We start from the raw sequence: 22,440 nt of genomic DNA, 5'->3' as shown, positions 1-22,440 counted from the left end.
GGAGGGGTTTGGACTGAATATTACTTCTAATCACAGGGTTGGTTCCTCTGGCAATGGGTCACTATCTCTGGTGCTTTCCAAAAGTCATCTCATTAGCATAAACCCAGTTGCGGTGGAAAAAGGCAGGGAAGCCTGGCATCCTGCAGTCCATGGGGTCCCAAAGAGTCAGACACAACTTAGCAACTGAACAACAAATGAATAACAAAACACTCATTTCACCATAATGGCTCTGAAGTGAATTTCAGGAACTGAGAATAAGAGACCAAACATCACAAAAGGTGTTCTCATTGCTCTTATTCAGGAAATTTCAAGGGTTTCAGGAGCTGTGAGCCAGGGACAGTGGATGGAGACCAAATATATATGAGAAATATATCCTGGTCATCTGAATGACCAATTATATTCCTTATAAATCACAATACCACACAAAGCTTACTACAGGAACTGCAGCAATCTCAACAGTATGGTACTGGCATAAAGACAGACACACAAACCAGTGAAACAGAATAAAGAGCCAAGAAATAATCCTTTGCATATATGTGGCCAAATGAGTTTTGACAAGGGTACCAAGACCATTCAATGGGGAATGAACATTCTTTTCAAGAAATGGTGTTGGGAAAACTGGATATCCACATGCAAAAGAATAGATTTGGAGCTTTATCTCATACCACATGTGAGAGTGAAAGTGTTAGTCACTCAATCGTGTCTTTCCACCAGGCTCCTCTGTCCATGGAATTCTCCAGGCAAGAATACTGGAGTGGGTAGCCATTCCCCTCTCAGGGGGTCTTCCTGAGCCAGGGATCAAACCCAGGTCTCTCACAGTGCAGACAGATTGTTCAACATCTGAGCCACCAGGGAAGCCCCATACCACATACTAAAATTAATTCAAAGTGGATCAATGACCAACTCAAGAGCTAAAACATTGAAACTCTTAGAAGAAAATATAGGGAAGAACTTAATGGCATTGAGTTTGGCAATGATTTCTTGGATAGAACACCAAAACATAAGAGAAAATAAACTGGACTCTGTCAAAATTAAAAGCTTAGGTGTATCAAAAGATCCTTTCAAGACAGTGAAAAGGCAAGCCCGTTCTATACGGGATAAAATACTTGCAAATCATATATACAATAAGGGGTTAATATCAAGAATATTTAAAGGGCTCCTAAAAGTCAACAACAATAACAAAAAAGACCAAACATCCCTACCTTTAAGGGTTTATTTTTAAGGGCAAAGTGAAGTGAAAGTGAAAGTTGCTCAGTGGACTACACAGTCTATGGAATTCTCCAGGGCAGAATACTGGAGTGGGTAGCCTTTCCCTTCTCCAGGGGATCTTCCCAACACAGGGATTGAGCCCAGGTCTCCCGCATTGCAGGCGGACTCTACCAGCTGAGCCACAAGGGAAGCCCAAGAATACTGGAGTGGGTAGCCTATCCCTTCTCCAGCAGACCTTCCCAACCCAGGAATCAAACCGAGGTCTCCTGCACTGCAGGCAGATTCTTTACCAACTGAGCTATTAAGGAAGCCCTCATTAAGGGCAAAGGCCTCAAATAGACATTTTTTTCAAAGAAGATATGCAAATAGCCAAGAAGCACATGAAAAGATGCACAACATCACTGGTCATTAGGGAAATACAAAGCAAAACCACAAGATACCACTTCATACACATTAAGATGGGTACTACACAGAAAAATGACAAATGCTGGCAAGGATGTGGAGAAATTGATACCCATGTGCATTGCTGATGAGAATGAAGAATGATGTAGCCACTGTGGAAAACAGTATGTCAGTTCTTCAAAAAAATTAAACATAGAATTACCATATGATATATCAATTCCACTTCTAGTTATTTAACCAAAATAACTGAAAGCAAAGACTGAATCAGATATTTATGCCACCAATGTTCTTAGCATTATTCACAACAGCCAAAAATTGGAATCAACCAAAATGTCCATTGACAGATGAATGGATAAACAAAATGTGGTATATACCAGCAATGAACTATTATTCAGTTGTAAAAATAAATAAAATTTTGATACATGCTACAAGGATGAACTTTGAAAATATATGAAGAAGCCAGACACAAATAATAAATATTGTATGATTTGTTCACCTACTGCACCATGATACCCTCCACCTTCCTCCCCTCTGGAAACCAATGCTCTCTGTATCTGTAAGTCTGTTTACATTTTCTAGTTTTTGTTTTTGTTTTGTTTTTTTCGTCTGCACGGATTATGGGATCTCAGTTCCCAACCAGGAATTTAACCTGGGCCATAGCAGTGAAAGCCCAGAATCCTAAGCACTAGGGTAGCAGAGAACTCCCTCTGTTTCCGTTTTGTTTCATCTTTTAGATTCCACATGTAAGTGAGCTCATATCGTATTTGTCTTTCTCTGACTTATTTCACCTAGCAAACCATCAGCAAAATGAAAGAACAAGATATGGAATGGGAGAAAATAATTGTAAATGATATATCTGATAAGGGGTTTATATCCAAATTATTTAAAAATTACATAATTCAATATGAAAAGAAAAATGAACAATCAGATTAAAAATTTGAAACATGTATAATATCATATAAGAAACGAATTGCCAGTCTAGGTTTGATGCAGGATACGGGATGCTTGAGGCTGGTGCCCTAGGATAACCCAGAGGGATGGTGTGGGGAGGGACGGGGGAGGGGGGTTCAGGAATGGCGGATTCATGTTGATGTATGGCAAAACCAATACAGTACTGCAAAGTAAAAAAAAAAATTTTTTTTAAATGGGCACAGAACCTGAATGGACATTTCTCTAAAGGACATACAAAAGGCCAATAGACACATGAAAAGATGCTCAACATCACTAATCATCAGGGAAATGCAAATTTAAACTATAACGTGATATTATCTCATACCTGTTAGAACGGCTATTATCAAAAAGACAAGAAGTAACATGTTGGCAAGGATGTGGAAAAAAGGGAATCCTTATGCACCTGCTGGTGGTAATGTAAACTGGTGCAGCCACTATAGAACTGGCATAACATCAAGCAACCCCACTGCAGATAATTTAACTGAAGAACACAACAACATTAACGTTAAAAGATATATGCACCCTGTATTCACTGCGGCATCATTTACATTAACGAAAATGTGGAAACAACCTAGATGTCCATCAACAGACGAATGGAAAAAGAAGATACACACACACACACACACACACACACACACAGATTACTCAGCCTTTAAAAAGAATGAAATTGACAGAAAACAGCAAAATTCTGTAAAGCAATTATCCTTCATTAAAAAATAAATTAATTAAAACATGAAATTGTGCCATTTGTCACAACATGGATAAATTTATACTGTATTTTAAAAGCCAAATGCATAAATTATAACTAAAAATCTGTACTAATGGACATGATGTATAAAGATCTAATTTGTGACAATAACATAAAGAGGGAAATTGAGCGTTAAGGGCAGACTTTTACTCTTGAAACTAAGCTGATATTAATTCAAACTTGGGTGTCACGTAATTAAGACATGGTACACTGGGCTTCCCTGGTAGCTTAGGCAGTAAAGACTCCGCCTGAAATGCAGGAGACCTGGGTTCAATCCTTGGGTCAGGAAGATTCCCTGGAGAAGGGAATTGCAATCCACTCCAGTATTCTTGCCTGGAGAATACTGGACATGGACAGAGGAGCCTGGTGTGCTACAGTCCATAGGGTCCCAAACAGTCGGACATGGTTGAGCGACTAACACACACACTAGAGACAACTGCCAAATTGTTTTGTATGTTGGCTGCAACTTTTTACATTTTCACCAGTAGGTTCAAGGGTTCCAAACTTTTTACATCCTTGCCAACACAATTACCCATTTTTTAAAGAATTATAGCCATCCAGTGGGTGTGAAATGGTATCACTGTGGTTTTGATTTGCAGTTCTCTAAAGATGTTGGGCATATTTTTATGTGTTTATTGGACATTTACATATCTTCTTTGAAAACATGTCTAATCAAATCCTTTGCAATTTTAATTGCTTTTTATTTGTCTTTATTGGGTGGCAAGAGTTCATTATATATTCTGGATACCAGTTCCATATCATATATATGATTTGCAAATATTTTATCCTATCCTATGAGTTGCCTTTTTAATTTATCAATGGCATCATTTGAAGCATGTTGCTAATTTTAAAGCTAAACTGAGTAAGTTTCATGGTTTTGCTTTGAGACGTGTTTAAGGAAAATACTTCTTATTCATTATATTATTCATCAAATCCTGTTATTGATATAGTGGGGTCAACACTTAAGTTACTCAAGATATCCATGTCACTGGTTTATTAAATCATTGTAACTCAGGATATTCTGGTAGATTGAGCTCTGGGGACAAAGATGCCAGAACAAAACTATTTCAGGGAAGTTTGATTAACCAAAAATGATTTTTTGCTTCAATCACAATAGAAACTTATCTGTATATGCTTTAAGTTATGACTGGTTAAAAAAAAAAAAGCTGATATGTTACAGTCCCTATAATAAAAAGGCTGACTTCATTTTTTTGACTACTTGATAGGTTTTAAGCCACACCCCTCCCTCTCCTCTGCTCCACATATGAATAAGTTGATATCTTCCCCCTCTCTCCCACATCTGGGCTAGCTGATCAGAAAGCCAAGGTGCTCCCTCCTTAGGCACTGTCAAAAGTTCAAACCATCTGCAGGACCCTCAATCTGAACCCATCTCTTAGCTACCATAAAACCCAAAGGTCAACTTCTTGTCCTGTTCTCTTAAGCCATTTTCAGACCTGTCTGGGAGCTATCCTGCTCTGCCCAGAAAGCCTCATTACTGAGTAATAACTTTTTATACTGTCTTGGTGTGTATATATGTGTGACATTATCAATACAGGCATCTGAACAAAATCTGGAGTGATAATGTATTTCATCTCTGAGGGGTGGCCACAACAGTCCCCAAAAAGAAAATATTTTTTTCCTATACAATGGAGCCATGTTTCTTGCAGAATGAAGAGAGAGAGGGAATTAACTGTGTTATTCATCTAGGCTATCTTTGGAAATTTTAATATTATATTTTGAAACTTTACTACATATATAATGACATTAATGGATTTATGTAAATCATAAAACTTCCTACCACTGTTCTTGGTATACCAGAAAAATCACATTACTTTAACAGGAATCTCAAATGAAAAAGGTACAACCTTTGAGTCATTTCCTTTGGTTTTTCATCCACTTGTGATTTATATACCAAGGGATGACAGCCACAGAAGTTTTTGTTTTTCATATCAGACTGGTTTTGACTCAGAAGAAATTATCTGTTATGAAAACTGAAGGATGAGAGTGTGCCTCTTCTCTAAAAGGTTTCTTGTGCTTGATCACTGGTTCACTGAGGGATGAACTGTTTGTTAGTTGTGGACCAGGATTTCTCACCTAAGGTGTTTCAGAGAACCTGAAGTCCCCTGTAGGTTGAATGCAGGTCACTAGTGGCATATAATGCAGACAATGGAAAAATCCTGAAGAATATTGTGCCTTGAAAGCCTTGCTAGGGAATCTGGTGATATGTAGATGGATTTCCTCTGAAAGTTCCTCTTTTAAAATTAAGGGCACAGCAAAGGGTCAGTAGATGGTCATGATCCAGTTGTGTTGTAGGAAGAGTTCTCCTTTTACTTAAAGACAGGGAAGAGGAGAAATCTACACTGGGTTTTACCCCCAGCCAGCAACACACTGAGAGAAGTAATATCTGGATCAGCCCTGATACTACATGGGTTTGCTTGAATTATTTTTCCAGGAAAGGAGATGAAATAAGAGATGAGCAATGAACCATTTGGAAACTGATTCTGCCTTCCATAATTCCCAACCAAGGAGAAACCATCAGCTTCTTGCTCTGATACACCTACACACCCAACACTCACCCTTCTCTTTAGCTGATGGAAAATTCTACAGCTATCAACTGTTTTAAGTGTGTGCTCCATAGGGCATTTAAGACACAGAATACTTCCAAAGGGTCTGGTCCAACAGTTCTGTGAAGATCCCCAACTCTGAAGGCAGCACCCACAGATGGAACTCCAGGCTATGGGAGTTCCGTGGATTAAAAACAAGTTATAAAGAACTTCAAATATCATCTATTGTATGTTGCAAAAAGCCGGCCTGCATTTCTTCACCCTTAATGCACATCTGTGGCTGTCCTTCATTTCAACTCCTAGATATACAGAAGATAGATTCAGATTTGACCTTAATAGAAATGAAAGATAATTGCGGAAACTAGGGGGGCATGACATCTTGTAGAGATTTTTCAGTTTAAGCCTTCCCCTCAAACACATAAAAAGTAAGGACAGAGAGAAGATTCAATAGGAAGACCAGTATTTGTACACTGCATTTTCCAATACTCAATTTTCCAATGCTGGCAGTTAAGGAAAGAGGATGATAACAGCAAAGGAGATAGAAGGTAGGAGAGGCAAAGGGGATCCCAGATCCCAATCTAAACTCTGGCATTCTATGCCACAAACTCTTAATCAGAACCTAGGTTCTGTTAGGTATAAACAGGAGGAGCTGAAGTAGTATAGACAACATGGCTTCAGCTCTGTAAACTGTACAAATAAATAAAATAGTGGGATTAGGGGAATTAATTTCTTCCTAACCACACACTCCTAAAGGACTTTGGTACCCTGTGGCTGTCTCATAGAGCTGAGCTCGGATCAAAAGGGATCAGCACAAACAGGGCACTGTCACCAAGCATAGGTGTAAATCACCAAGTCCAAAGCACTGGGCAGCAAATAGAAGCAAATATGAGAGCAATCATAAAGATGGGGCAAATGAGATTATTCATGAAGCAATTTCTGTGGTTAGACCTTAGAAAGGCACTCCCCTGAGACCCAGGAATACAGGGGAGGGAGCCTCAGATAAAGCAGTAAACTTGGTACCCCAAGGCTGGGCACCTGGATGTTGAGGACACAAGGAGACTAGGTCCTTTTAGGACCACACTACCATGGCTTTGCTAGTTGGGGATGAGAACCAGGAATTTTCTTCCAGGTTAAATATCTTCCTGATGAGACATCATATGTGAAAGGCTAAGCACAAGTTCTGAGACTCAGACTGGAATGAAAGCATCTGTGTTCCTTTACTCCTAAAGTCTACGTCTTCACCCCTTTTCCCAGATCTGCCCAGATGTCAGCTAGTAGCACAGTCCTGTCTTCTTGTGTAGAGTGATTCTCCTTCTTGAACATGTTGAAACTAAAGGATCTATCAACATAAACTTATTGATTGTACCCTGCTACAGACACAGACAGTGCTCTTTATAATCCTGTTATTTGTGCTTTATCCCTCTGACTAGACTTCAACCGAAGAACTAGGACAATGTTTTCACCAGTTTTAGCATGCAACTTTATTCACATGTAATTGAAATATTAAATGAATACACTTATGTTAATATAAAGCACAGAAGTATAACTTACTCAGGATGAATAGGTTCATTATCAGGTCATATTGCAAAAATACTAAAAATATCTGAACTTATATAGCACAATGAAAACCAACAAACATTCAAGCTCTCAAGATCATCTGGTATCCATAAAATTGGCTCCTTCAATCAGCACAGATAGCATAAATACTGAACTTATAAGTTGCATTGGTTTCATATTACAATACCAAAGAAACTGCTAAAGGTTTTGTGAGAACATATAGCTATTCAGAGTTTCAGTATTAATCTTATAACTTTGTCTCTCACTTCAGGATCACTGTGCTCTGCTAGGTCTTGTAGTTTCTGACCAAACTCTTTTGCTTCCTGAAATATGGAGATAAGTTCATATTTAGTGAACTCTTCCTTGGTAAATAGCTTTACCTTCTTTTTAAATTGGAAATTTATATTCTCAAATATTTCAATGATATTAAGAATATTGGCCTTTGACTCATTTTTGTTAAAGGGTGCAACCAATGATGACAACACTTTGGCACTGATCAGTTCTCTTGTATTGGCTTGATTTTTAGACAAGTGCAAACACACTTTTAAAACATAAAACTTGGTTTTAACACTTCCCTTGTTTAACAAAGTGAGGAAATCTGGAATGTAATTGACAATTATATGGTGGTACTCAAAGTTTACACTCAGCTGCACTAATAATTTTAGTCCCTCCAGCTGCATGGTGGAGTTCAAAGGATAAGAGATTATGTCCCTACAAACTTGATTTATGTACAACTCTCTTTGTGGTTCTCCAGAAGACTCAGCGTTGTCATCCACCATATTTAAAGTTCTAGGGTGTTCTTTAACATTGGGATTATTGACCAAGTTTTCAATCATAACAGTAATACCTACATCATGAATTATATCTTGGGTAAATGGATAAGCAGGACTGATACCCATTATCATTGTAGCTATTTCATGAATGAAAGGATCTGTAGTTAACTTAAGTAGGGCAACAAGTTTATCAAACTCTTTAGGCTCTAAAGTAAAAACATATGATTTGCAGCGACAGGTTTTTGGATTGGGCCTATACTTTTCCCTATACTTAACCTGATTTTTGAGCTCAGCTAAAGTCTGAAAGTAAGGCCCATTCCACGGTGGAATCTTGGTCAGAGGTCGAATCCCTAGAGGAGTTTCAATTAAGGTATCAACCAGAGTCCAATTCCCTCCTGGAGGTAAGGATTGCTCCCCTCCATCTACTGGGACTAGGACACAAAACCTGGCCCTTGACCATGCTTTGACTTTTTGCTTTATAGTAAGTTCAGGTTTGGGTGTAGGCTTGGGCATTTCCTGGATCTTAGCTGGGGGCTTATACACTTGAAATGGGTTGTCTTCTTTAGGCCAGAACCAAGATCCTACACTAGGCTCTTCTCCAGTCCAAAACCAAGAACAGACATTTTCTTCATCCTCATCACTGAACTGAGTTCCAGTACCAGCTCTGTCCCCAGCCTTCAACTTGACGCTGGCCTCACTCCTTCTCTGGGACATGGACCCAGGGCTGTCTTTGGAACCGATACTGGCTTCACTTCTAGCACCAGCCTTCACTTTACACTGGGTGACAGCACTGAGCTTGGACATAGGCATGGCCTTTGATTTGGTTTGGGACACTACACTAGGTTCTGTCAGGGGGGTTGCCTTGGTCTCAGCCATGACTCTAGTCTTAGCCTTAGATTCCATCTTGCTCACTTGCCTTGTCATAGCCATGGCCTCAGTGTAGGTCACTGTGTCCTGGCTGCTGCTCCACCCCCAGCCTTGGCCTGGGTCACCAGTCCCGTTTTCAATTATGCCTCAGCCACTGCCTTGGCTTGGATCTTAGCCTTGGCTTTAGTGTTGGCAGGGCCACGGATGCCAGCTTTCAGGCCAGCCCCAGGCCCTCCTCTGCCCTTGCCTCAGCACCGAAGTCAATCACGATCCAAGTTACAGGCAAGGCCAAGTTATATATCCCCACTCCTGTCTCAGCCTTGACTGAAGGTCTCTCCCAGGTTGGTGTTTTCATACAAAGTCCAGTTGTCACTCAGCTCCCTTTCGAACTACAGGCTCTGCCAGTGATACAAACAATGCGCAGAGGAAGCTCACTCAGGGAAGGGAAGGATGGCTGTGTGCCTGAGCACAGCCCTGTGGAGGGTGGTGGTCTTCAGCCACTCCAAGGCCACCAGATCTGCCACTGAAGTTGGACCTAGGAGTGGAGGAAGGAAATGGGGCTTTGAGTCTTTTTCTAACTTTTTTCCATGTTGATTAGCACAACATGGAAACAGAAAAGTATGGAAATTCAGTGCTAAGTGTAAAAGGCAGATAATTAGCAAACTCTTCCTCCATTTCATGTTCCCTACTATTGCAGGTAAAATCAATCTTTTTTCCAGACACAAAACAGGAGCACGGAGAGTGGAAAAGCTGGATGGGAGTGAGAGAGGCTAAAGAATCCCTAGGCTGACTCTTTACCTCTGCTTCACCCAGGCAGATCTCCACTACTTCATCCTACAGGTCTACTGAGGAAGTCTCCACACACACAAGCCTTCCCTGATCTGCAGTCATTTCCTCCTCCTTTCCTTGTTTCCAGTGATGACAAGACTCACAGCAGACCTAAAGGCAGATCTATGGACAAATAAACAGGAGGATATGCAAACTGACCTCCTGGCAGACTGGCTTTGGTCCCTGGTCCCTACATTTGTAGTTTGTCTAGTGTTTCCCTCCTTCTTGTCCCTTTCCCCCATGGCCCTGCTTCATTCAGTACTTCTCCTCCCTGTTTCCCATCATATTCCTCTTCAGAGACTGCCCTAACATTTTCCTGTTTCAGAAATGGGCTAGGAAAACCAAGTGGGAAGTAACAAAAGCAGGTATTACCCTTCTATACCTCTAAAGCTTAGGAAGGCTTCCACCTAAATTGGCAGAAGACCAGACAGGTTAGTAAACTGGCAAAACAGAAGAGACAGATAATTCCCTAGTCTTAATCACTCTACCCTCCCACCAATCTAAACAGATACAGGGCACATTTCTCTTCCTCTTTATTTCCAAGCTTCAAGCTGCGTTCCCATTTACAAGTCTTCACAACAACTGAGAGGTCCGCAAACCTAAAGACAGATCTACACACAAAGACTCACAAGGGCAGAGATAAATAAATAAATACAGACACAGAAGACAATGGAGATTGAGCCCTTGTAGATTCAGCACCTAGGACACTGATCCTTTCTGGATACAAGTACCTGACTGCCAAAAATTTCTCTTTCTTCCTCTCCTCCCCCAAGCCCCAAGCTCCTCTGCTCCAATCTGTCTGACAATTCCCCTGCAGAGACAACTCAAAAATCGCTGCAAGACTGTGCTGCTGGTAGTAAGGATGGAATGCTCAAACCATTGAAACTGTTCTGGAAATCAATGGAAAGTATTATTTTCATGTTCTTATGTGTCCTTCTTCTCCCCAAAGCCTATCATTTTCTTCGACACTATAGGAAAAGGGAGGATGGTTTGGAAAGCCGGCAGAAAGGAGATGCCGCGTTACCCCTAGATCCCATCCTGCTCTAGTCCTGGCCACCTACCACACCGAAGCACTGCCCTCTCTACAGGGGTTATGCCAATTTTCTTCTTCTTACTCCTCCTTTTGAGGTTCACTGCCCCCTACAGATCATGTTTACAGAAACATGGAGAACCACAAACGTAGAAACAGACCTACACAAATAAACGCATGATACACACTCAATGACCCAATGAAAAGACAGGGGGAGAGACTTGGTTATTAATACTCAGCCTAGTAACCAGGACAGGAGACTCTCTTCTAATCCAGGACCAAACATTTAGAACCTCTTTTTGCACTCTCCCTTCCCAGGGCTCTCCAGACAACTGCTCTCACGGACAGCAGGAGCCCCTCCTCCTATTACTGTAATCCACCATTCCTCCGCTAGAGGCCGCTACTACACTCCTTTTCCTCCCCAAACATGGTGGCAGGGTGCAGTGTCTGGAAGTCAAGCTAGCAAGAAGTAGATCATTCATTTATCATTGTATGCCACGCAAATGACCACTGTCCCTCTTTCCCTCTCACCAACCCCGTGCGCCCCAGGACCAAGTCACATCGCCCACGTTCACCTCTGACACCCGTATCCACACTCCCAAGCAGTGCCCGCCTCTTCATTGACCTGCTCCGCTTGGATCAGAAGTAGCTTTCTCATTTCCTTGCCTCGAAGGGGTGCAGACACCTAGGAAAGAGGGACAGACAGTCAGATGAGTTCAAGGACATGAGACAATGGCGCCGACGGTTTGGAGACGGGCCCGGCACCTCGGACTCAGGACGAGATACCTACTTTATCAGATGAAGGACCGCAATTGGCATACGATTGTCACTTTTTGGTATTTCCTTCTTCTTGTCCCGAGGACATCTCAGGGACCCGCTCCTAGTAACTCTTTAACAGCCACCATTTCTTCCACAGACTTTGTCTCGCCTCATCCCAAGAAATAACACAGACAACCAGGGCTGCCAAAGGGGAGTTGAAGGGGATCCGGCTTGACGGAAGCGGAGTGATACCACGCTTTGCATATTGTCGCTACTTCCTCTTCCGGCGAGCCCGGTCCCGCCCTCCCTGGCTGTTTCGGCTGCTGGAGTGGGCGGTGGCGGGGTTTGGATTTAGAGAAACCCCCGCTGGTCGGTGAAAAGCCGACTAAACGAAAGGATCTGGTATTAGTTCCTTTCTCTTAGCTCCCCTACCGCAAACCTACAGTCTTTTCCCCTAAACTGAAATGCGTACGGGTTTCGGGACGTGGCGTCAGTGAATCGGCTCTGACTTGATGAGGCAGACAGATACCAAAATGTAGTTTTTACACATTCCGCTCTCGAAAGTCCGAGGTCCGCAGCTATGGGTGGGTTTAGGGGTCTGGGTAAAGGTCGGGAAAGAGGCTCAGGACCGACAGGCTCAAGACTGACACAGGAAGGTAAATGCTCGTCTATTTTGAAACTGTGCGTCCCTTCCATGAGAGAAGCCCTTCGATGAAAGTTCAGTTCAGTCGCTCAGTCGTGTCCGACCCTTTGCGACCCCCTGAACCGCAGCATGCCAGGTTGCCCATCACCAACACCGGGAGCCCACCCAAACCCATGTCCATTGAATCGGTGATGCCATCCAACCATCTTATCCTCTGTCGTCCCCTTCTCCTGCCCTCAATCTTTCCCAGCATCAGTAAATATCAGTAAGTATTAGTCCTGAGAAGGCAATGGCAACCCACTCCAGTGTTCTTGCCTGGAGAATCCCAGGGACGGCGGAGCCTGGTAGGCTGCAGTCTGTGGGGTCGCACAGAGTCGGACACCACTGAAGCGACTTAGCAGCAGCAGCAGCAAGTATTAGTCTCTCAGTCGTGCCCGTCTCTTTGCTACCCCATGGGCTGCAGCCCACCAGGCTGCACTGTCCATGAGATTTTCCAGGCAAGAATACTGGAGTGGTTTGCCATTTCCTTCTCCAGGGGATCTTCCCAACCCAGGGTTTGAACCCAGGTCTCCTGCACTGCAGGCAGATTCTTTACTGACTGAGCTACAAGAGAAGCCTCAAATGAGTCAGCTCTTCGCATCAGGTGGCCAAATTATTGGAGTTTCAGCTTCAACATCAGTCCTTCCAATGAACACTCAGGACTGATCTCCTTTAGGATAGACTGGTTGGATCTCCTTGCAGTCCAAGGGACTCTCAAGAGTCTTCTCCAACACGACAGTTCAAAAGCACCAATTCTTTGGTGCTCAGCTTTCTTTATAGTCCAACTCTCACATCCATACATGACTACTGGAAAAACCATAGCCTTGACTAGACAGACCTTTGTTGACAAAGTAATGTCTCTGCTTTTTAATATGCTGTCTAGGCTGGTCATAACTTTCCTTCCAAGGAGCAGGCGTCTTTTAATTTCATGGCTGCAGTCACCATCTGCAGTGATTTTGGAGCCCCCAAAAATAAAGTCTGACACTGTTTCCACTGTTTCCCTATCTATTTGCCATGAAGTGATGGGACCAGATGCCATGATCTTTGTTTTCTGAATGTTGAGCTTTAAGCCAACTTTTCCACTCTCCTCTTTCACTTTCATCAAGAGGCTTTTTAGTTCCTCTTCACTTTCTGCCATAAGGGTGATGTCATCTGCATATCGGAGGTTATTGATATTTCTCCTGGCAATCTTGATTCCAGCTTGTGCTTCCTCCAGTCCAGCATTTCTCATGATGTACTCTGCATATAAGTGAAATAAGCAGGGTGACGATATACAGCCTTGACGTACTCCTTTTCCTGTTTGGAACCAGTCTGTTGTTCCATGTCCAGTTCTAACTGTTGCTTCCTGACCTGAATACAGGTTTCTCAAGCCCCTCCAAACTGTCCTTCCCAGCAATCCATTTGCCCAATGAATGGGTTGGGGAGTCTGGAAATCTGCTCTGGTCAGATGTACTGATTAATGTCAAACACCTTGGTCTTGTTCTTCTCTAAGTCTCTGGCCCTTATTGCCTACTTTATTTTTTGCACAGAAATAGTTGAGGATAAGGTGGGTTGAGAATACAGGGAAAGCACAGATGTATGGAGAGAAGCATATTAATACCATACTAGGCAGGTGTGTACATATGCCATTCTTGTGCCCTGCCTCCCCTCTGAATGCCCACAATATTTTCTACACCTAAATATGCAAGGGCCTGATTATGGGTATGTGGAAAACAATTCTGTACTCATAGAAGAGGATGAGTACTCAGATATCTTTGTGCCCTTAAATACCTCCCTCCCCCCCCACACACACTCCCATACCCCCACCACAGGGTTTCCTTATTTATCACCTAAAATGGAATATGAAATGGAAGAGAGTTAAGAAAGCAGCACTGAATAAGAATGGGTTAAATGCCAAACTATCTTGTTGTGGGCCCCTCTTTATGCCTCACCACCATATTGTTGTTCAGTTGCTCAGTCCTGTCAGAATCTTTGCAACCACATGAACTGCAGGACCTCCAGGCTTCCCTGTCCTCCGCCATCTCCTGGAGTTTGCTTAAACTCGTGTCTATTGACTTGATGATGATGCTATCCAGCCATCTCATTCTCTGTTGCTCCCTACTTCTCCTGCCCCTCAATCTTTCCCAACATCAGGGTCTTTTCCAATGAGTTGGCTCACATCAAGAGGCCAAAGTATTGGAGCTTCAGCTTCAGCATAAACCTCCCAATGAATATTCAGGATTGATTTCCTTTACGATTGACTCATTTTATTTCCTTGCTGTCCAAAGGACTCTCAAGAGTCTTCTCCAGCATCACAGTGCGAAAGCCTCAATTCTTCAGCTCTCCGCTTTCTTTATGGTCCAGCTCTTAACGGCCATACATGACTACTAGAAAAACCATAGCTTTGACTCTATGGACTTTTGTCAGCAAAGTGATGTCTCTGCTTTTTAATACACTGTCTAGGTTTGTCATAGCTTTCCTTCCAAGGAGCAAGAGTCTTAATTTCATGGCTGCTGTCACCATCTGCAGTGATTTTGGAGCCCAAGAAAATAAAGTCTGTCACTGTTTCCGTTTTTTCCCATCTATTTGCCATGAAATGATAAGACCGGATGCTGTAATCTTCATTTTTTGAATGTTGAGTTTTAAGCCAGCTTTTTCACTTTCCTCTTTCACCCTCATCAAGAGGCTCTTGGTTCCCCTTTGCTATCTGCCATTAGGGTGGTGTCATCTGCGTATCTGAAGTTACTGATATTTCTCCTGTCAATCTTGATTCCAGCTTGAACTTTATCCAGCCCATCATTTTGCATGATGTACTCTGCATATAAGTTAAATAAGCAGGGTGACAATATACAGCCTTGACATAGTCCTTTCCCAGTTTTGAACCAGTCTGTTGTTTCATGTTTGGTTCTAACTCTTACTTCATGTTTGGTTCTAACTGTTACTTCTTGTCATACAGGTTTGTTAGGAGACATGTAAGGTTGTCTGGTATTCCCATCTCTTTAAGAATTTTTCAGTTTGTTGTGGTCCACAGAATCAGACTTCAGTGTAGTCAATGAAGCAGAAGTAGATGTTTTTGTGGAATTACCTTGCTTTTTTGATGCTCCAACGGATGTTGGCGACTTGATCTCTGATTCCTCTGCCTTTTCTAAACCAGCTTGAATATCTGGATGTTCTCTGTTCACGTACTGTTGAAGACTAGCTTGAAGGATTTGAGCATTACCTTGCTAGCATGTAAATGAGTGAAATTGTGAGGTAGTTTGAACATTCTTTGGCATTGCCCTTCTCTGGCATTGGAATGAAAACTGACCTTTTCCAGTCCTGTGGCCACTGCTGAGTTTTCCAAATTTGCTGGCATATTGAGTGCAGCACTTTGACAGCATCCTCTTTTAGGATTTGAAACAGCTCAGCTGGAATTCCATCACCTCCACTAGCTTTGTTTGTAGTAATGCTTCCTGATGCCCACTTGACTTCACACTCCAGGATGTCTGGCTGTAGGTGAGTGATCACACCGTCCTGGTTATCCAGGTGACTAAGACCTTTTTTGTACAGTTCTTCTGTGTATTCTTGACACCTTTCTTAATCTCTTTTGCTTCTGTTAGGCCGATACCATTTCTGTCCTTTATTGTTCTCATCTTTGCATGCAATGTTCCCTTGGTATCTGTAATTTTCTTTCTTTTTTTAATTTTTATTTTTACTTTATTTTACTTTACAATACTGTATTGTTTTTGCCATACATTGACATGAATCCACCACGGGTGTACATGCAATCCCAAACATGAACCCCCCCCTCCCACCTCCCTCCCCACAACATCTCTCTGGGTCATCCCCGTGCACCAGCCCCAAGCATGCTGTATCCTGCATCGGACATAGACTGGTGATTTGATTCTTACATGATAGTATACATGTTTCAATGCCATTCTCCCAATAATTTTCTTGAAGAGATTTCTCGTCTTTCCCATTCTATTTTTTTCCTCTATTTCTTTGCATTGTTCTGTTAAGAAGACTTTCTTATCTCTCCTTGCTTCTTGGAACTCTGCATTCAGATGCTTATATCTTTCCTTTTCTCCTTTGCCTTTAACTTCTTTTCTTTTCTTGGATGTTTTTAAGGCCTTCTCACACCAACCTAAATATCAACAACATCCAAATCAGAGTGGCGGAAACGCTGGTGTTTATTATATTTAATGCCTGGGACATTGTAGGTACTCAGTGAATGTCATTTGTTGAATGAGCTTGTTTTTCTGTTTTACAAGTTCACCCAACAAACATACAAAACTCTCAAGTTTGCACCCCATGCTACAAGAGCATAAAAAATAAATGAAGAGATGTGGAGGAGGTGGAAGAGATGTGGAAGAAATGCTTGAGGAGAGAGTGATTGATGATCTATGTAGATCTCTACCACAATACAAGAGCCATATAGAAAATACGGAGTACAAGCTGAAGATATAGTCTTATCTCCATTTTATCTTAACATTCTAAGGTTCTGAGTGAATATACAGAAAATCACCTTGAAGACCGAGTTATTCCAAGTAACTACCAGATCCTCACTTTTCTCCCCAACATAGACACTGGGTGGTGCTGCTGTCCAAAAATTCTGCTCTATCCCGGACTTACTACTTCAATCTAAAGATGGGTGTTTAAGCAACTACTGTGGATCAAGCAAAATGATCAGGATTGGAGAAAATCAAAATGAATAGCCTCAGCAGTTTCTCTGATTACCCTAAACTGACTGTTACCATGTTCACTGGCTGAAAATCAGAAAATATAACTTATATAGGAGCCCACCACTGTCACAGAAATGCTCAGCTGAGAGAGTGAATGACCCCAAACTGCCCACCCTCTTCATGAACATCCCTCCTTCGTGACCTTGAAGAATTAGAACAGACAACACTGAACATTGCTTCCAAATCACTGTTTGGTTGTCACAACGTATAGCTCCTATGGCTATAAAAAGCAGGGAGTACCTGATTAAGACTCCTTCAGCTTGGATCTTGGAGCTTCAGACAGATACAAAGCTAACTGGGTAAGATGTATCTACTCATTGTAAAGGCCCCTACTATCATGGAGGAGTGAGCATACTTAGTAGGAAGGGAAGTGGACCCTCAGTATGGACGTAGTAGGAGAAACGGGGGAAGTAGGCCAGCCATCAATCCCTGGAGGAATCAGAGTGAGTTTGAATGGGGCCTAGGGAGGCAAATCTGGTATGACCTTATTAAACCCTGATAGCTCAGTTGGTAAAGAATCAGCCTGCCGTGCAGGAGACCCCGGTTAGATTCCTGGGTCGGGACGATCCCCTGGAGAAGGGATAGGCTACCCACTCCAGTATTCCTGGGTTTCCCTTGTGGCTCAGCTGGTAAAGACTCCGCCTACGCTGTGGGAGACCTGGGTTTGATCCTTGGGTTGGAAAGATCCCCTGGAGAAGGGAAAGACTACCCATTCCAGTATTCTGGCCTAGGGAATTCCATGGACTATACAGTCCATGGGGTCACAAAGAGTCGGACACGACTGAGTGACTTTCACTTTCACTGGGGAAGCGAATCTGGTATAACATTATTAACACCAGGTTGCAGGGGTGAAGTCCTGAGTGGAGGAGAGATAGTGGACTCAGGCCAGCAAGGCTAAAGCGGTGGGAGGGGCAAGGAGGCGGATCTAGGATTCCTTGGCCAATCGGAGATTGTTGGGGCGGGCTTGGGGGGCGGGGCCTGCCCCGCAACTTATAACTGCAGGAGCTCCTCACCGTAACGCTAACCTCGTCCAGAGTGTGAAGCGGTATCGGTGCCGTAGTCTACCTTTCTCTGGTCTTCAAGTCTTCGGGTGAGGATGTGCGGCCCCGCTAGAGCTAGAGGGCTATGGGGAGAGGAGGGCGTGGTGGCTGCGGGGCTGGCGAATCCGGCCTGCAGGAATTGGAAGGGCGGAGGTTGGACGCGCGACTTGTAGCGGCGCCTCCTGGCGAGTGCACGCTTTTGTCTTCGCAGCGCCGCCCTCTGAGCTGGATTCGGATCCTTCCCGGATCGGTCCCTGGCAGGTCCGGAGGCAGGAGCCCCAAGAGCGGCCGTTCGATGAGGCTGTAGGTCCGATGCTGAGGGGATGAGGAGTTTGGGACTCGGAATGAGCACTCTGGGGTTGGCCCTTTGCTCCCTCCGCTCCTGTGACTGTTCGGTTGGACTGGGCTCCCGACAATGATGATAGTTATTTTAAAATGTAAGCAAATTGCTGCTAACAACGTGGCTTATTGCCCGGCCCTGTTATTATTTGAAGTCCTTATCTTCTGCCCTCTGGAGATTGGCTGCCAATCACTTGTCAAGGAGGGTCCTAGGGTGACCCCAACGGAGAGAAGGCATATTCGGGACGTCCGGCTGTTTGGGGGCTTCTCCATTCTAGTCTAGGCACTAGACATGCCTTACTCCACCGGGTGAGACCAGACGCGCAGGAGAGCTGTGCTTTCCGGGCTCAGAGGTCTCCTATTGTCTCCTCTGGACAAACCCAGAATAATCACTGGGCACCTCACCCTCTAGCTTCATGTCCTCCTCTCTCCTCCTGAGGAGAAAACATAGTGAAATAAAAATCAACTCTGTTTGGTTTATCCCATTCTGCTGAAGTTCCTGGTTTGATCATAATTAGCTGTGCTGTCTTACAGCATTTACAAACCAGTCCCACAAGAAGCTATTGTGAGGCATGTCATTAGTTATGATGGGATTAAATCCCCCCTTCCTTTATTGCAGCACCTTGATCTATTATCTTTGGGCAAATGAAATGGAAAGAAACTAGTACAATTTAGTTCAGTTCAGTCGCTCAGTCATGTCCAACTCTTAGCGACAACATGGACTGCAGCATGCCAGGCCTCCCTGTCCATCACCAAATCCCAGAGTTTACTTAGACTCATGCCCATTGAGTTGGTGATGCCAGCAAACCATCTCATCCTCTGTCGTCCCCTTGTCCTCCTGCCTTCAATCATTTCCAGCATCAGGGTCTTTTCAAATGAATCAGTTCTTTGCATCAGGTGGCCAAAGTATTGGAGTTTCAGCTTTAGCATTAGTCCTTCCAATGAATATTCAGGACTGATCTTCTTTAGGATGGACTGGTTGGATCTCCTTGCAGTCCAAGGGACTCTCAAGAGTCTCCTCCAACACCACAGTTCAAAAGCATCAATTCTTCGGCCCTCAGCTTTCTTTATGGTCCAACTCTCACATCCATACATGACTACTGGAAAAACCATAGATTTGACTAGATGGACCTTTGCTGGCAAAGTAATGACTCTTCTTAAAAAAAATGCAGTACAACTTAGGCCACCCTTTATTGTGTGCTGCTCTCTAACCTCAATAAAAATGCCATATAAAGTGAAGGTGTTCAAATAGTGCTATCTCCTGTTACAAATTCATTAGCTGGTTAAGCCTAGTCATTTTTTCTTCTATCTCTATTTGCTCTTGTACTTTTATCCCTAGCTCCAACTGACCTTGCTTGTGATTTTTAAGAGAGTCAGACATATCAACTCTAGGTTTTAGAGCATCTTGATTTCTAGTGCATCCTGATTCAGTGGTTTTTACTGACTATTGGAAATAGGGTAATGATGTGCAATTCAAAAGCATTTTGATAAAAACATGACTTTCCTAAGATGTGTGCTGTTTTCTTGTTGAAAATCAGAAGGTAAAATCCATATTGAGATTAAACTTGGGAATTTGGGGTTGTGATCCATTAGCATGATAATAGTTTTGCCAGTTAAGTTTAAAAAAAGTTTTTTTCAGTCTTTCTTTTAGCCAAGATGAGTGATAAACCAGACTTGTCTGAAGTGGAGAAGTTTGACAAGTCAAAACTGAAGAAAACTAAAACTGAAGGAAAAAATACTCTCCCCTCAAAGGAAAGTAAGTCATGGGGCAATGTGGGGGGGTGGCTCTAGTGAAGAAAAGCATTGGTGAGCATTCACAGTTTCAGTAAATAAACTCTCCTAGTTAATCTGGCCACAGAGTAAGCAATAATTCAGTACACTGAATTTAATGCAACAAATAAAAATATCAAATTGTCTAAGTACCTGGCTTTTATAAATGGTTTTTACATGATACACTCAAGAAGTAATAGGGGAATAAAAAACTATTTTCTTGTTGGAAAATCACTAAAAATCACATTGCAATCAATTTTGGAATATTATACTTAGCACTCAAAAAATCTTAGTTTTGTCACTCATATGGTTATTTGGAATTTTCTGCATCTAACAACTTAGTCCCATGATCTCATTTCTGAAGAACTATATAAGCTCTGCAGTTTTGGCTTTCTGTACCTGACAATGAGGCAGAGAACAAGTTTAGATATTCAGTTCACTCAGGGCTCCCAGACTCGAGGGATCAGTTTTGCCTTTGAGATTTACAGCCTGATGGAGAAACTCTAAGCATATTCACAAAACTGAGGGACACTGTTTATCATGTTGCTGTTATTCAGTAGTTTCTAAGTTAATCAAAATTGTCTGAAAGGGTATAATTTCCTAACTATATCAGTTCAGTTAGTCGTGTCCGACTCTTTGCGATCCCGTGAATTGCAGCACGCCAGGCCTCCCTGACAATCACCAACTCCCGGAGTTCACTCAAACTCATGCCATAGAGTCGGTGATGCCATCCAGCCATCTCATCCTCTATCGTCCCCTTCTCCTCCTGCTCCCAATCCCTCCCAGCATCAGAGTCTTTTCCAATGAGTCAACTCTTCGCATGAGGTGGCCAAAGTGCTGGAGTTTCAGCTTCAGCATCATCCCTTCCAAAGAACACCCAGGGCTGATCTCCTTTAGAATGGACTGGTTGGATCTCCTTGCAGTCCAAGGGACTCTCAAGAGTCTTCTCCAAAACCGCAGTTCAAAAGCATCAATTCTTCGGCACTCAGCTTTTTTCACAGTTCAACTCTCACATCCATACATGACCAGAGGAAAAACCATAGCCTTGACTAAGACGGACCTTAGTCAGCAAAGTAATGTCTCTGCTTTTGAATATGCCATCTAGGTTGGTCATAACTTTCCTTCCAAGGAGTAAGCCTCTTTTAATTTCATGGCTGCAGTCACCATCTGCAGTGATTTTGGAGCCCCCCCAAAATAAAATCTAACACTGTTTCCACTGTTTCTCCATCTATTTGCCATGAAGTGATGGGACCATATGCCATGATCTTCGTTTTCTGAATGTTGAGCTTTAAGCCAACTTTTTCACTCTCCTCTTTCACTTTCATCAAGAATAGTCACATGAAAAAGGCTCTTCTCTGTCCAGGTGAGGTGGTCATGACTTGCTTTTTTCCATAGTTGGAGTTACAGAATTTGAGAACCTTTGAAGAGGAGGTCATGTTGGCTAATATTCTTATGTTGAAGATGAGGAAATGAAAGCCTGGTAAATAAGGATTGGGATTTAATATTACTTAGCCATTAAAAAGAATACATTTGAATCAGTTCTAATGAGGTGGATGAAACTGGAGCCTGTTATACAAAGTGAAGTAAGCCAGAAAGAAAAATATCAATACAGTATACTAACACATATATATATGGAATTTAGAAAGATGGTAATGATATCCCTATATGCGAGACAGCAAAATAGACACAGATGTATAGAGCAGTCATTTGGACTCTGTGAGAGAAGATGAGGGTGGGATGATTTGAGAGAATAGCATTGAAACATGTATATTATCATATGTGAAACAGATCGCCAGTACAGGTTCGATGCATGAGACAGGCTGCTCAGGGCTGGTGCACTGGGATGACCCTGAGGGATGGGATGGAGAGGGAGGTGGGAGGGGGGTTCACAATGGGGAACACATGTACATTCATGGCTGATTCATGTCAATGTATGGCAAAACCACTACAATATTGTAAAGTAATTAGCCTCCAATTAAAATAAATAAATTTTAAAAATAAAGTGTATTCTCTTATTTTCTGAAAGTGTTTTTCAATTTAATGAGAGGAGACCCCCAAGACTGGGGTTGGATAGAGAAGGGGGCAAGAGACACTAACACCCACTTTGCTGAGCACATCACATCTTCTGTTGAATATCAGCTCAGAAATCTAATATCTTCTGATGAGCTGCAGCACTGAACCTCTGGTCTATTTCTTGTCTTGAACAGAATCCACTATCTTA

The 22,440-nt window shown here is 42.6% G+C and overlaps 1 protein-coding gene across 3 annotated transcripts in view; it reads right to left on the bottom strand.

Moving 5' to 3' along the window:
- ARMCX5 (armadillo repeat containing, X-linked 5) overlaps window positions 1–11,943 on the bottom strand; it is a 48,763-nt gene extending 36,820 nt beyond the window's left edge. Inside the window, exons 1-3 of one of the 3 annotated variants that reach the window (XM_018044153.1) lie at window positions 11,720–11,943; window positions 11,505–11,614; window positions 7,331–9,606 (exon numbers count right to left, since the gene is read on the bottom strand). In XM_018044153.1, coding sequence (XP_017899642.1) covers window positions 7,659–9,134 — 1,476 coding nt within the window. In that variant the 5' untranslated portion in view covers window positions 9,135–9,606; window positions 11,505–11,614; window positions 11,720–11,943 and the 3' untranslated portion in view covers window positions 7,331–7,658. Of the gene's footprint in view, window positions 1–7,330; window positions 11,615–11,719 lie in introns of those variants that run through there. The other 2 variants (XR_001917609.1, XM_018044154.1) reach the window with 2 other exon arrangements.
- Between the last annotated feature and the right edge of the window lie 10,497 nt (window positions 11,944–22,440).

This window comes from Capra hircus, assembly GCF_001704415.2.
Source record: "Capra hircus breed San Clemente chromosome X unlocalized genomic scaffold, ASM170441v1, whole genome shotgun sequence".
NCBI lineage: Eukaryota > Metazoa > Chordata > Mammalia > Artiodactyla > Bovidae > Capra > Capra hircus.
The sequence above is the reverse complement of the archived record's forward strand: the minus strand, read 5'-3'. Positions and strand labels throughout refer to the sequence as shown.